General features: G+C 28.2%; 1 protein-coding gene across 3 annotated transcripts; it reads left to right on the top strand.

Moving 5' to 3' along the window:
• Positions 1-969: 969 nt before the first annotated feature.
• LOC120092603 (dual specificity protein phosphatase 1) lies at positions 970-5,807 on the top strand. Of its 3 annotated transcripts, none has more exons than XM_039050744.1 (7): positions 970-1,144; positions 1,822-1,979; positions 2,219-2,354; positions 2,884-3,004; positions 3,132-3,277; positions 3,366-3,446; positions 5,067-5,807. In XM_039050744.1, the coding sequence occupies exons 2-6, from the start codon at positions 1,872-1,874 to the stop codon at positions 3,401-3,403; spliced, it is 549 nt and encodes a 182-aa protein (XP_038906672.1). In that variant the 5' UTR covers positions 970-1,144; positions 1,822-1,871; the 3' UTR covers positions 3,404-3,446; positions 5,067-5,807. The 3 variants fall into 3 exon arrangements, with proteins under 3 accessions (XP_038906672.1, XP_038906673.1, XP_038906671.1); XM_039050745.1 differs by having other exon boundaries at positions 5,044-5,807; XM_039050743.1 differs by lacking the exon at positions 5,067-5,807 and having other exon boundaries at positions 971-1,144; positions 3,366-3,692.
• Positions 5,808-15,125: the final 9,318 nt, after the last annotated feature.

Here is a 15,125-nt window from a genome sequence, read left to right as displayed (position 1 = left end):
AGAAAATGTCTTCTCTATCAGTAATTTTCTCTTCACATAACAACAATTTTGAACCGATTTTAAATAATAAAGAGTTGTAAACACTTACTAATTTGAAATCTTGTAGCCTCAAGTGCATTCACTCATAACGAGCTTTTGGAAGAATAACTGTTTTTTTTTTTTTTTTTATGATCATACCTCTCTTCCAAAATTTTTCACAAGATATAGGTATCTTTTATTATAAGATACTCCATTGTCAATCCCTCGGGGAGATGACAACGAAGGAAAATGATAGCTTTTGTTTTGTCTTGATTGAATGTCATATTTCCTTTTTTAATAGCATCTCCAAGATTCATAACATCCAGGTGGATTTCGGCATCAAACACACATGACAAATAATTATTGTCGTTAATATTAAGGGCGACAAATTCTAATTTTGTGAGATTTGTTATAGCAGAACTATCATAAAATATTGTATTTGTATTAGAAATTTAATAAATATTAAATATGCAAATAACATTAAATTTATTGATTATAACGAAGAGGGAAAAACCGACATACGTTTAAAACTTACTTTTAACGGGAAAACAATAGGAGCTTGTGTTAATAAGTTGTGAACTTGAGGAGTACAACTGGAACATGGATGCTAATGAAATATAATATTAAAATAAATATATTATAATAATAAAATATATAAATATTAAAATATATAAATAAACAAAATAAAATAAATTAGTAAAATATAAAACAAGAAATTTCTCAAAATTCTTCGCTTTCTCCCATTTTCATAGAATTTGTCCAACGTGTATCTTCCAAAATTCATCAAATGTCATTATTTATGAGCAATTTGACAAGTAAGAAATGGACTACATGACACTAATGTATGTAATGTTGAGACATATGCCTTGAGAAATTGGGCATGACCGAACATAATCTATAATCATAATATTTATAATATAATCAAACTTTTCTGCACAAATCACAATCGCTGATTTAGTTTCGCGGTTTATTAGAAAACGGAAAAAAGAAAAAAATGTTCGCAAGCAGCAGAATCTATGGAGGTGATTCCATATAAATGGTAAAAATAAAGTCAGAGCGTTGATCAGACTCAGATAGTCGGATTCTCAATCGATCAAATTCCGCAAGAAACTGGAAAATTTTCCTGGTGAGTACTTCGATCGTCTTTTCTTTTTATGATTTCTCACTAGGTATCCGATTCTATCTGGAATCTGGATTCTAGCTCGAATCACTCAATAGTTTGTACACTGGTTAATTAATTCGTCGTTCTCAATTGAAACTTCAAATTTCTCGAGTTATGATCGTTTCGTTTGATTGGATGCTTTGATTAGGAACTTGTTTCCACCAATCAAATCCATAGAGTAGAAAAACTATCATACGCTATTCATTGATAAGAGGAGAATCTGAAATTATCGTGTCTGTGAATGGCTGCAAATCCATTTGTGTTTCTTTTAGTTGGAATTTGTTTATGTGGTTCAGCGAAGGGGTAGATTTCGGGATGTGATATTGACATTAAATGGCGTTTTATAAAATAAGTTTTACTTTTGTTTCTAGCTCAGTTGGCGTTTGGCTATTTGGCGTATTCAGTTTATCAATCCTCGTTCTTCATTGAATCTTGTACAATCTTCATCATCTTGTACAGTTGTTTAAGTGCTGTTGAATTTCAGGTCACGAGCTTATGACAATATATATAATTTGAATCTGTGATCCTATGTGAATTTCAAGTTGCAACTTAAAACAACGTTTAAATGGAGTAAATTGTGATGCTATTTAGAGTTTGTTGAGAAAAGATAGAAATCTCAAGTTGGCGTGCCTTTTTTGAAGGGGAGAGAAAAGAAAGAACTTATAGAACTTGGATTCTTTGGTTTTCTACTATGGAAATGGATCGCGATGATTTGAGTGTCCGATTATCTGCTCTATGGAACATCATTGGTCTAAAGAGAAGCCTTAAAGAGGACAGAATTCCTTGCCAAATTGAAGAGGTAATTTGAATTAGAAAATAATTGCAACGACTATCGAAAGCAGTGTTTTTAGGTGTAATACTTGACAACACTGCTTAAGTTTCTCTCAGCACTTCAAAATGTTTTTCGAATAGTACTTTTCATAATTTCAAAAGTGATTATAATTTTTGGCTGCTTAATTATGCCTAAGTATTTTAGTCAATGGTTCGGACTTCTGCTTAAATTGCATTCTGAAGGTACTGTTCTTTGTGGTTTTTAAGGGTCTGTTCTTAGGCTCTGTTGGAGCTGCCCATAACAAAGATGAACTGAAGAAGTTGAATATTACTCACATTTTAACCATTGCTTGTTCCTTGCCACCTGCTGATCCAAATGATTTTGTATATAAAGTAGTTGGTGGTATGTACATTCCAACTTCTATTCAGTGCAACAGAATTTTTTACGGTCATGTCCATAACTTATAGTTCTACCCAATGTTTGTTTGAAGTTGCTTTCAGGGACCTGAAAATACTTCCCTTTGGCCTATATATCACGCTTTAAAGAATGATTCAATCTGAATTTTTCACAGTCAGCGATTATGTTACAGGATTAGTTCATTTCCAGTTGCATCTCCATCTTCTGGAAACAAAAAATGTTTCCACATGCCATAATTCATGTAGGATATTCATCATCTATGTTATATGACCATAAATGATTTATAGTTTCATCGCCATTTAAACTTAATGTACTGAACTTGTGATTGTCATGATTCACAATTTATCAGCGCTTATCATTGTAACAACTTATAGTATCATTGTTGTTTAGGCTTCATATATTGAACTTGTGACTCTCATGATTCATATCAGTGTTCCATCATTCTTTTTCTATCTAATGGAATTCCTACAGCTGACATCCAATGTTATTTCCTGTTGTGTGTAAATTGAGGTAGTCTTGGACACTAGAGATGCAGATATTAAACAACACTTTGACGATTGTTTCAATTTTATTGACGAGGGAAGAAAATCTGGTGGAGGGGTTTTGATTCATTGCTTTGCTGGAATATCCAGAAGGTGAATCTTTGGCATGGATTCAGCAAAGACTTTCCTCATATTTTCCCTTGTAGTGTAACCATTACAGCAAAGACTTTCCTCATTTTTTTCTATGCTAGATATAAACTTCTCTTATTTTTCCTTGTAGTGTAACCATTACAGTTGCCTATCTGATGAAAACGCGAGGTATGAATCTAACACAAGCATTGGAACACGTCAAGAGTAGACGACCACAGGCAGCTCCGAACGTCGGTTTCATGGTTCAACTCAAGGACTTTGAAACAGCTCTTCGAGGTTGATTTTGTCCAACTGAAATTCCACCTATTCGTTCTTCATTTTCAACTTTCCTTCAACTGAATCTGTGTGATTTCATCATATGCAGCTTGCAGAGTTGATGAGATGAAACTGTCAAATGTTTGAGTTCTCAGCAGCCGCAGGTAACTTCTATTAACAACAGCACCAGGTAAAACTCTCAAGACACTATAGAGCCTTGTCATTTTCTTGTTCCCATCTTAGTAAATATATGATCATCTGAATATAGGATTTATGTCAAATATGACTTTCTTACACGGATCTTGATTATTATTAGTAAATGTATACAAAAGAGGAGAAAGTTACCAACTCTTTCCCTATTATGTGCACTTTTCGTGATTTAACGAATTGCCTTTGAACCAAAATCTAAATGAGCTTAGATAAAAATTTGGCTAAATTTTATCAAGTAACTCTGAACTTCTCTCATTGTTTAAAAACTATTGTTATTATTTTTAAAGTTTCAATCTTATCTTCAAACTTTTATAAATGTCTCAAAACTACTACTGAAGTAGAAATTCCGTTAGAATGTTGGACAAAAATCGAGACCTAAAATAAATTATGAACAAAAATTGTGACCTAAGCATTGTCCCATCCTTCTAGGTTGCCGACACACTCATTTCATGTTCCAATTTCTATCTAAAATTCTAGCTTATTTCTACTTCATAGGTAGTTTTTGAAACATTTATGATAGGTAAGGATAATATAGATGGATATTTTTTAAACAAAGGGTATTTTGTAATGTTGCCTAAAATTTTATGTAGGGAAAAAGTTTATATTATGACCCCATATATATATATATATGTACACACACGTACATTTCAAGTTTTCATACATAGTAAATATTTGAGACTCTTTATTTTCTTAATATAAATTTAATTTGCTTTTTCAGTTTTCAGGACTGATTTTTATAATATTTTGTTTATAAATATATAATATAGAGGAAATGGATATTTAAAAAATAATAATAATTAAGAAACAATTTTATGTAGGGGAAAAGTTCATATTTTGACCTATATATTATATAAATATAAGTTTTTATTCATAGTAAATATTTGAGGCTTTATTTTCTTAATATAAATTTAATTTCTTAATCATTGTTTTGTTTTATCAGCTTTCAGTACTGATTTTTATAATATTTTGTTTATAAATATATAATATAGAGGAAATGGATATTTTTTTGGGAAAGAAAATATTTAAGAAACAGTTTAAATGTTTTGGAATTTCAAAATGAAAATATTTAGTATTAGGCTATTAGCTTGATCGAGAATAGAGAATCGAATTAAGTTCTTTTTAGATGGGAAATTGATGTCTTACCTAATGAATTATGTTCAAATTTACCATTAACTTTTGAACTTAACTGATGATAAAGTAATTTCAACATCAAAACTAAGCCAAAGAATTCTTAGAAAACTAATCAATAAACATCCCATAGCTACAAAAGGTCCAACACCAGCTATAATAACTCAATTTCAGCCACAATATCAATTAGCTGGAAAATGGAATCCTCCATCTACAATCTAAATGTCCAAACCTATCCTTTGCCCAAATTGACAACAATCGTTCCTTTTTTTTTCCTTTTGTGAGTTTAAGATGAAGGTTTGAACTTTTGAACTCGTGATGAAGGGCATGCTTGAACCGATTGAGCTATGCTCATTTTACTATTTTCACTACTAATTTGAACAGTCACGAATTCATCTATTTGATAAATTATATTACTTTTCAATTTTTTTATTACTAAAATATCTTAGATATAAAATTGTCCTCTCCATAGGGGGAGAGAGAGTGGACCAATCAGACAACAATTCATAACACGGGCCGTGACTAGGCCCATAATCAAATGGTCTGTCTAGATACGAGCCCCATAGCAATCCACTGGAGAGCCCAAATCCACTTTTCCTGGCCCATTACCAGACACAGAGGTAATAGTCTTGACTTGTAGACAGCACACACACACATGGACATTCCCCCTTGCAATTGGAATATTTTCATTTTGCAAGGACTTCCTTCAAAATAATTCACTTCTGCTTTTAAGTCCATATCATGTTTCCAATAATTATTTGGATAAGATTGCTAACTATTAAAAGTCTGTTTCCAGCAGCAGCCAAAAATTAAAAACAAGTGCTAAAAATAGCCCATACTATATCTAGCTTGAGTAAATTAAATTTACTTGTCAGAGAGAATAACTCACTTCCTTTTTTTACACTGCTTGTGAGGTAATTTTAATCTCTCTTATTTACTTTATCAAATTTAACATAAATTTGGTTAGATAGTGAAATTGCTATCCTAATTTTTAGAAGATTTATGGCTAGATTGCTAGATATGAGCATTATTTATTTTGGTATTTTTTAAAAAGAAAATTGAGTAAATGTTGGAATATGATTTGAAATTTTGAAGTATGAGAACACTATTGATAGAGAAATAATAGTGGAAAAAGGAGAGGAACCCACAAGGAAAGGAATGTCTCTATCAAAGGAAGTGTGAAAATGCAACGTCCCAAAAAAAAAAAAAAAAATGGCGCGTTAATGATGGAAGTGTAATAATGAGGCGTGGTTGGTTGCATTTGCTATTTTGTTCCCTTCTATGGGCCCCATCTCTTCCCTTATTGGGCTTTTCCCCTCGGCCCAGTTTCATTTTACTCGGTACCGACATCCAAATTTAAATTAAAAATAACCTTAAATAATTATCACTTTATGACCATGTATCTCATAACTTCTAATACTTTCCTAATATGTCTAAAAACTTCAAATTTTCCGTGAATTTAAGCATTATTTAATTGGTTCGAACATATTATCAAGAGGTCAAATATTTGAATTTTCCACTCTTAGAGGATAGATCTTCAAGTTTTTGCAATTTTTTTGACATATAGAGATTTATTAGAATGAAAGTGTAGGTTCACATTTGGTTTTTGGTTTTTGAAAAATAAATCCTTTTGTTTTTTAACCATTTCATATCATAGTTTTCACTATTCTTAAGTAAAAGATTTAATTTTTAATCAAATTCTTAAATCAAAAACAAGTTTTTAAAAACTATTATATTTAGGCCTTATTTGGTAATCATTTTGTTTTGTCTCTTTTTTGTTTTTGGTTTTTGAAAAGTAAGCATTTTTGCTCTTCATTTCTTACAACGATTTGCATATCTTTTAATCATAATGGTCACTCTTAGCCAAATTTAAAAAATAGAATCAAGTTTTTAAAAGCTATTTTTTTTAGTTTTAAAAATTTGACTTGGTTTTTTAAACTATCAATGATAAATAGATAACAAAATAAAGAAATTTGGAGGGGGAAATAGTGTCTATAGGTTTAATTTTCAGAATTAAAAAATTAAAAATCAAATGATTTATGAACTGTATTTAGTTTTTTAAATTTTGGCTTAGTTTTTGAAAATATTAACAGAAAATATATAACGAACCAAGAAATCTATTAAAAATAAAATCTTAAGGTCCCATTTGGTAATCATTTTGTTTTTTATTTTTGTTTCCCCTCAAAATTGTTTCATTTGTTATTTACTTTTCACTCGTGGTTTAAAAAATCAAACCAATTTTTTAGGGAAAAAAAAAACTAGCTTTCAATAAGTTATTTTTAGAATTTAGAATTTGGTTAAGAATTTAATCAATGTAGTTATGAACGATGCAAATTATTATAAGAGATATTGATGAAATAGACTTAACTATATAAAAAAAAAATCAAATAATTATCAAATCTGGCTTAATAGAGTCTTAATATTCCAACTCTTAATATAAGATTAAAATTAAGAAATTAAAATAATGTAAAAAAAAACAATAATAAGGGTGGAGGGATGGGTTTTTGCTTTGTTTTGTTTTTTGTTTTTTCTTTTTCTTTGCAAATTTTCTCGTCCTAAAAAAACATAAAATAAAAACAAAAAGATTCCCGCGGCTTCAGAGGGGAGGAGAGAGAGAGAGAAAAAGTGGGACCCACAAGGGACAGGCTAACTGACAACTTTCGCCGTTAGTAAAGCTTCCGTCATCGTTTCTCCACTTCCTCCTTCTTCTTCTACCACTGTCGTGTTTTATTATTATTTTTTTAATTACCCTTTTTGCCCCTTTTAAACTTTGCTCTCTTCTTTCCCTTCTTTCCGCTTCACCGTCTATATCTCTCGGCTCGGCTCGGTTCCGCTCACTTCGGCTTCATCACGCGCTCTTTTTGCCCTTTTCCTTTTCGTATTTTAGCTCAGTTTCTTTGTTTTCTAATTTCATTCTCTAGTTTTTACTTGCTTTATGTCTATTATATATTCATATATTCAAGTTTACATTTCTTTAAACCAAAAAAAAAAAAAAAAACAATTTTACTCCTAAATTTATCTTGTTACATCCATTTCTATTCTAAGATTTCGAATTCATTAAATTCAACCCATTGAAGACCTTTGCCAAAACTCACATTCCTTTAATGATTTTGTACTATGTATGTTTTATAATTAGTTGAAATTATATGGTATTACCATTTCTTTTACGAATATTCAAAAGAATACTTATTTGGAAGGTAATTGTAACACTTTTTTCAGTCCAATGTTAAAGTTGCAACTCTTTTCTAAGTTTTGAATGTAATTTGATGAAATTGGAAGTTCTAGGTAAAAGTTAAGCTAAGTGATTGTGGTGTCAATCTGAGTTTAATTTAATGGTCAAGATTATATATAAAGAGGATAAAGGTTTAAATCATCACTCCCATATATTAAACTGAACAAAAAAGCCTTATTCTGTACAAAAAGTTTTACATTCTTTTATTGCATTCTTCATTTCCACCTCTTGTTCTGTACAAAAAATTTTACATTCCATGAAAGAAAAAAAAACAAATAATTATTATTAATTTTTTCACAAGAAGGAAAAATATGAAAAAAGGGGGGAAAAAAACCTTCTTGAGAAAAACAAAAGTTAGAAAATTGAGGAAGAAAGAAAAGAAAAATGAGGAGAAATGGCAGAGAATGAAAGGACAAAAGATTTAAATTGATTGTTGGGGGAAGAGAGCAGCTAATAAATCCAATAAACTCTTACACATCAGAACGTTTCCTTCTGTACTTTCCCCTTTTTTTTCATTTTTTAAAAAATTATTATTATATTTATTATTTATTATTTTCAAAAGTAAGTAAGAAAAATCTCAGTGCCTATACAAACAACCAATCCCCTCCACTGTTCACTCATGCATTTGCCAGGATGACACAAATACCCCTCCCCACACCACCCATCACACCCAATACTTCTTAAGATCCCACCAAGGGTATTATGGTAATTTTGAGTAATCAATTTGGAAAAATAGACCCTTGAATGAAAAAATAATAATAATAATTAAGATCAAGAGGGAATTAGAAGAATAGGAATAGGTGAGGATTTGTAGGCCTTAACATACACCCAATAGCTGAGCTCTTAACATTCAATTAGGGTATCAGAGAGAATTTGCAAATGCTACAAGTTTTTAGGCCAATGAAATTTTCATATTTAGGCTGTCTTTCATTTAAATTCCTTTTTTTTTTTTTTTCCTTTTTTTTGGAGTTTTTATGTCCCAACAATATTCATGGTTGGATTGGATAGACTTTCAAGTTGACATTTTTATAATGGTTTAGATGCATCAAAAAGTTGGGACTTTGAATTTCATAATCTCTCTCTTTAAAGAGATGTTTGACTCATAAAAGTTGGATTTTATAACATAGATGTTAAAAAGTTGAGATTTTGTTTGGTGTTTGAGACTGTTTGTTTATTCCCAGATCTCAACTTTTATCCACTATTTAATCCTTATTTTTTTTTTCGAGTTTCAAGTTCTACCATCATTTTATTTTTAGATTTTGAAAATTAATACGACTGTATTAATAGGTTTCAATATTTTATTATATGCTTTTAACCAATATTATAGAAATTCAAGGCAAGTTTTTAAACTAAAAAAAAAAAAACAAAATAATTTTCTTTTAAAAAGAATATTTTTCTTGATAATTCAGATGTTATCTTAATCGAAAATGTAGAAAACAAGTGGTTATCAAATGAGTTCTTAATCATTGAATTTTTGAAATTATATTAAATAAGTTCCTAAACTTTTAAAAGATGTTTACCGGTATCTATCAAATCTCCAAAGATTCACCAACGTCTTTAGTAGATCTTTAACCTAAGTATTTTAGATTTTCTAAAATTTATGAACATATTATACACAAAAATAAATGGTTAAGGTTAAGACATAAAATTGTAAGTCCGTGAATTTTACAAAATATCGAATAGGTTTGAGACTTATTAGAGATAAGATTGGAAGTTCAATGACTATTCAAGCATGTACTTTTAAAGTTCAATGATCTATTATTATATACAAAATTGAAAGTTTATATATTTTTTAGACAATTATTTTTTAGTTTAGACACTTATTAGACACAACCATCAAAGTTCTAAAACTAAAGTTTTTTTTTTTTTGTTCAATCTAAACCCACAAGTTTTACATATTAACTATGTTTACACTTTCAAATTTCACAAATCCATACTTAATTAAAACTGCCCAAGTTAAACATCCTCTAATAAAATGAGATTTAGAGCTTTAAAAACTGGTGGGGATTCACACAACCACCTCATTCCTTGAAACTAAATCAGATTCTTTCAGCATATGAAACAATTAAAATTGGTATAATATTATTAATATATAGTTTTAAATGAACCTAAAAAGTTAGGTTTCAATTGCAAGTAGGTGGAAGTACTTGATAAATAAAATGTGGGATTTTAATATGCATTCTCAGCTGGCTTTCAATTTAATTTTTTTTAAAAAAAAAAAAAAAAATCTTATGCAATATTATAGTTAGGTCCCCAACTTTATGACATGTGATGCTTTAATAGTTTGATAGAGATTGCCATCTAAAATTTCATAATATTAAATTATCCTAGATTTCAAATAGCTATATATGTTTAAGAAAAGCTGATCTTGACACCCTTAAAACTTATTTGTGTTTGTTATAGTTTGGGCAATGAATTGAATTTTGATCAAAGTAATCATTCATGTTCGTAGGCTTGTTTGGTAGGAAATTTGAAAATAAGAGATTCATTCAAAATAGATGTTTCTATATATTTGATAGTTAGCAGATTCAAACATTAGACTTTAATTTAAACAATTGTTTTAAATGTATTTGATATTATATTTATAAATTATAAAATTAGGTAGTTAAATATTAGTTGACTATAAAGTATTGTTAATTTATTTATGAATATTTATGTTAAAAAATTATATAATTATTATTTTGTAATATTATATAATTTATAATACATTCTTTTTTAAAAATGAATTGAGTTTATTACACGACATACTGTATTTATAAACGATTTATCTTAAATTTGGATACAATATAAATATAAAAATGTTGTTTTCAGAATTTGTACTATTTAGATCATAGAATATGAAATAAAATTCGAATTGTTTGCCATATACATGTTGAACTCACTAAATCTAAAAACATAAAACAAAATTCAGATTATCAACTAAATATCTTTTTAGGTAATTAAACTTGTAATTAAACTCATTATTTAATTTGACTACAGTAAGAGAGGGATGATTAAGTCATTTTTCGAAAAATCGGCCTAATGACCATTAAAAAAATCGTCACAAACGACATTTATATTATCAAACAAGAACTAAACATTGTAATTACCTTTTTCAATGAAACCCCAATCAAAATGAAAAGAAAATTCCAAAAACCAAACTCAAAGACTTGGAGACATATGTTTGTTCTTGGGAAATAAAGCAAAAAAGGAAACAATATATATATATATAAAAAAAGGAATTTTGACATATTATTTATTTAGAAAAACAAATATAAAATAGAGTGAAGATACCAAACTTCAAGAGAGAATTAAGGGTTGGTTTTTAGGCAGTCTCATGGCCTCCATGTGATCTCACTGTTCCCCTTATTATTCCTTGATTTTTGAGCTTTCAATCCTTCAAATTCTTTACTTTGACTTCTTACCCTTAAATTCAATTTTATTCCCTTTCTTTCTTTATTTTTCATTTAAATATAAAAAAAATACCCAATGGGGGATTTTTGAGAGTCTAAAACCCTAATTCCTTTTATTATTATTATTTAAAAATTTAAAAAGAGTATAATGGGTATTATTATTATTATTCTTATTGCAAAGATTGAACAAATGTCCATAATTTGCAGACAAATTGGTCTGAATTTTTATGGTTTCCATGAGCCGACATGTCGGAAATGGGAGAGAGAGAAAGAATCTTCATATATATATATATATATTATCTCATGTTTTCATATATTATTTATATATTTCCTCCATATCCCTTATCATCTCTTATTTCAAAATTTAACTTAGTGAGTGAGACACAGATATTTTCTTCATATCCTTTTATCTCTTATTTCAGATTAGATATGTTATCACCCATTTATTACTTCTTTGGGTAACTATTTAGTTTTTTGTTTTAAAAAATTAAATCATTTCTCTCTAAATTTTCTATAATAACTTTAATTTTTTTTAAAGTAAAATAGTTGAATTTCTAGTAAAATTCTAAAAATAAAAATATATTTTTAAAAACTATTTTTTTAGTTCTCAAAATTTGACTTGATTTTTTAAAAATATTGATAAAAAGTATACGACAAAAGTCAATAAATTTAGAGGTGAAATAAATGTTTATAGACTTAATTTTTAAAAACTAAAAATCAAGACCATGTTTGGTAACCATTTTGTTTTTGAAAATTAAGTCTCTATCATTTACATTTATTATCATGATTTGCATATTTGTTAAGTACAATGGTTGAATTCTTAGTCAAATTCCAAAAACAAAAACAACTTTTTGAAAGCTAAATTTTTTAGTTCTCAAAATTTGACCTATTTTTTAAACAATTGGTAAAAAGTAAATAATAACTGAAAAAATTTGGAAGTGAAGTAGTGCTATAGGTTTAATTTTTAAAACTAAAAGTAAAAAACAAAATGATTACTAAACGGAGTCCAAATGATTATGGGTGTAAAAATATCAAAAACGAATCTCTTAAATTTTTGTTTTCTATATATTCAAGAAAATAGAATGTTTGTTGATGACATTTTGTTTTAATTACTTTGTAGCCCTCATGATTTAATTCCTTTTGTTATTTTTTTATGTTTCAGGCTAAGGTTTATTAGACTTATATGCTATTAGTGAGTGAGTATAGAGTTTAAGATGTGATGATTGTGTATGATGTGTTTCTAGGTCTGATAATGGGCTATCGTATGGAGATTTTTTATTGGATATCGTCAGGGTTGCACAAAAGATGAGTGCTGCTTATACTGTATTCAAATTTTTTTCTTCTATATCAATTCAATCTTAATCCAATAGATAAAGATACTAATTATTATTTCAATACGATGAATATAGTTAGAACTTCTAACTCAAAGTTATTGTCAAACTAAAAAAATATTTTGTGATTTGATTCTAGTGGCTTGTGAGTCATAGGAGAGTTATGGACTAGTTGAATTGAAAAATAAGTCAATGGATTTATTTATCATTATTCAAAAATAAAATGGGAGTAGAAGATTATAGGAATTATATCATCAATTCTAAGTAAGAATTTGCTATTTCAGTGTTTTGAAACTTTATGAGTTATAAGACTTTTATAAATCCACTTTAATATATATGTGATGATTTATGCATGGTATCACACCAAGATTATACTAAAATTCAATGAATTTAATAATTAATTCATAGCTTTGAAGAAAAATAATACAAGATTTGAATCTTTGGATTGTTATGTATTTTTACCCATTTTTTTTTTCCTTTCTGATTTTAAACCTAACCAAAACATTAAAACAAAGGAATAAAAAAACAATAAAAATACATGTTTATGGAAATCATTTGTAGATGTATTTGAGTTTATCCTTTCTAAACTTGTTGGCAAAGAAAAGGTATTAGCTTTAAAGCAAATCTTGATCTACTAGAGGCATGTGACTATCAACTTGAAGAAGAAAAAAGAAATTAAGTTTAATTACAAATTTAGTCGATATAGAACAATAAATTTTTTAAGTACTACCAGAATAAGGATACTCGTTTCATTTATAATAGACATAACAAGAAAAATGTATTTAAAGTTTTTTATATAACCTAGAGATTTAATAGTTATAATCTAGGGGATTTTCAAAAATAGAAAAATAAGGAAATATTTACACAAAATAACAAAATTTAATCTTCTTTGATATAGGTCGATAGAAATTTATCAGTGTCTGTCTATCAGTGTGATTCGAGTTCTTATGATTAAGCCACCGAAAAGGAAGGTGCACCTTGTTGGTATAGGTAGTAACTTTCAATTCTTTTAAGTCTTTCTTAACCATACTTTTATGTCCTTAGGATCCCTCTCATTCGAATGTGATACTGGTTCATTCATGTATCCCTCCTGAACTCAATCGTTACACTCATGATCCGAAGAAAGTTATAATTTAGTCCTCGTTCTTTATAATTGGATTTTAGTTCTGATGGACTATTGACGATAATTTTATCAAATCATAGAGATTATTTATACAGTTTTAACAAATTAAAGGGATTAAATTCTTACTATTTCTTTTTAGTTATAAGCTCTAAATTTATAATTCAACTTAACTTGATAAGAAATGAGAAATAATAATAATGATAAAGGATGAAGATAGAGTTTGGCTATGGGTTAAAATATGTATTGGTGTCCACTTTCATTGCATGATTGTCAATTGTCATTTGTCATTTGTCATGGAAACTCTTTTAGTTGCTTTTTGTCTAAGTGGATTGACATTGAAAGGATCTATCCTTAAGCATTAATATTATATAGCACCCAAGTTGTTGAAATAGTGCCCACCATTTTCTACTTCAATTCCTACTCCTATATATATTAGTATACTTTGAGTTTTCACTTTAATGTGATTGATAATGACCTAACTTTTCACTTAAAATACTTAAGAAGATTATGCAACTTTCAAACATTAATTTCAAAAAGAAAATTGAAAGATCTAAAACATACAAATAAACAATTTTCTGTTTCAATATTGACTATCAATAACTCTTTATTTCATTAGTTTTTTATTCACCTGATTGATTAATCTCTTCAATTTTAATTTTGTTGGGTCATATTTGTTGATTTGAAAGGTACGTTTACTCAATTTATATATATACATTTTAACTTTCTTTGGTGGCATCTCACTAAAGTTGTCTTCTTCTATAAAATATTTCGATATTATTGTTTTTATATATTAATCATTAATTTATTTAATAATATTGACCAACTCTAGCTTCTTAACCTTTTTATAGAAATCATTTGCATGCATCATGAATGAGATAAATTAAACGTTCATTCAGTTGAACAAGTATACGACCCAAAATTCAAAAAATTACTATTACTATAAACATTATTCTACATATGTAGTCAACTTTGAATTACCCATTTAAAATATAAGATTGGACTATTTTTAATTCTAAGGTATGTCAAAATTCAATTCTAAATCTCTATGGACCTCCAAATATGTGTAAGATCACATGACCTAGCTAAATATACTATAGAGACATGTGAAATGATTGTACTAGTTAGAGAATTTTTAATTTTCCTCTCTTGTGAGATCAAGATGTGATATATCTTATTGTCCTTGGATGCTATTGTGGTGAATATAATGTGTGTTTTGTCCTTTGCTTAATCTTGCATTCAACTTCCAACTCATCTCCCAAAGTAACATTTTCCTATTCATAGAAATTTTGGTGTAAAATCAACCAAATCTAATAGTTTTAGATCCAAACTCATATAGTATCACATAAAATGTTTAGTCTCGATCAAGAGATTAGAGGCAAATTCATGTATATATCGTGGAACTAAAAAGAAAAGTATGATATATCAATTTATATACATACCATGAATATAATTA

This window comes from Benincasa hispida, chromosome 12 (genome assembly GCF_009727055.1).
Source record: "Benincasa hispida cultivar B227 chromosome 12, ASM972705v1, whole genome shotgun sequence".
NCBI classification, from domain to species: domain Eukaryota; kingdom Viridiplantae; phylum Streptophyta; class Magnoliopsida; order Cucurbitales; family Cucurbitaceae; genus Benincasa; species Benincasa hispida.
This window is presented reverse-complemented; position numbering and strand designations above follow the sequence as displayed.

What these genes read in the sequence shown, in the direction of transcription:
- LOC120092603 (XM_039050744.1), top strand. Translation starts at nt 1,872, where the DNA reads ATGGAAATGGATCGCGATGATTTGAGTGTCCGATTATCTGCTCTATGG. An exon ending in TGTATATAAAGTAGTTGGTG is followed by an intron (nt 2,355 to 2,883) that starts GTATGTACATTC and finishes AAATTGAGGTAG; the next exon opens with TCTTGGACACTAGAGATGCA. An exon ending in TTTGCTGGAATATCCAGAAG is followed by an intron (nt 3,005 to 3,131) that starts GTGAATCTTTGG and finishes TTTTCCTTGTAG; the next exon opens with TGTAACCATTACAGTTGCCT.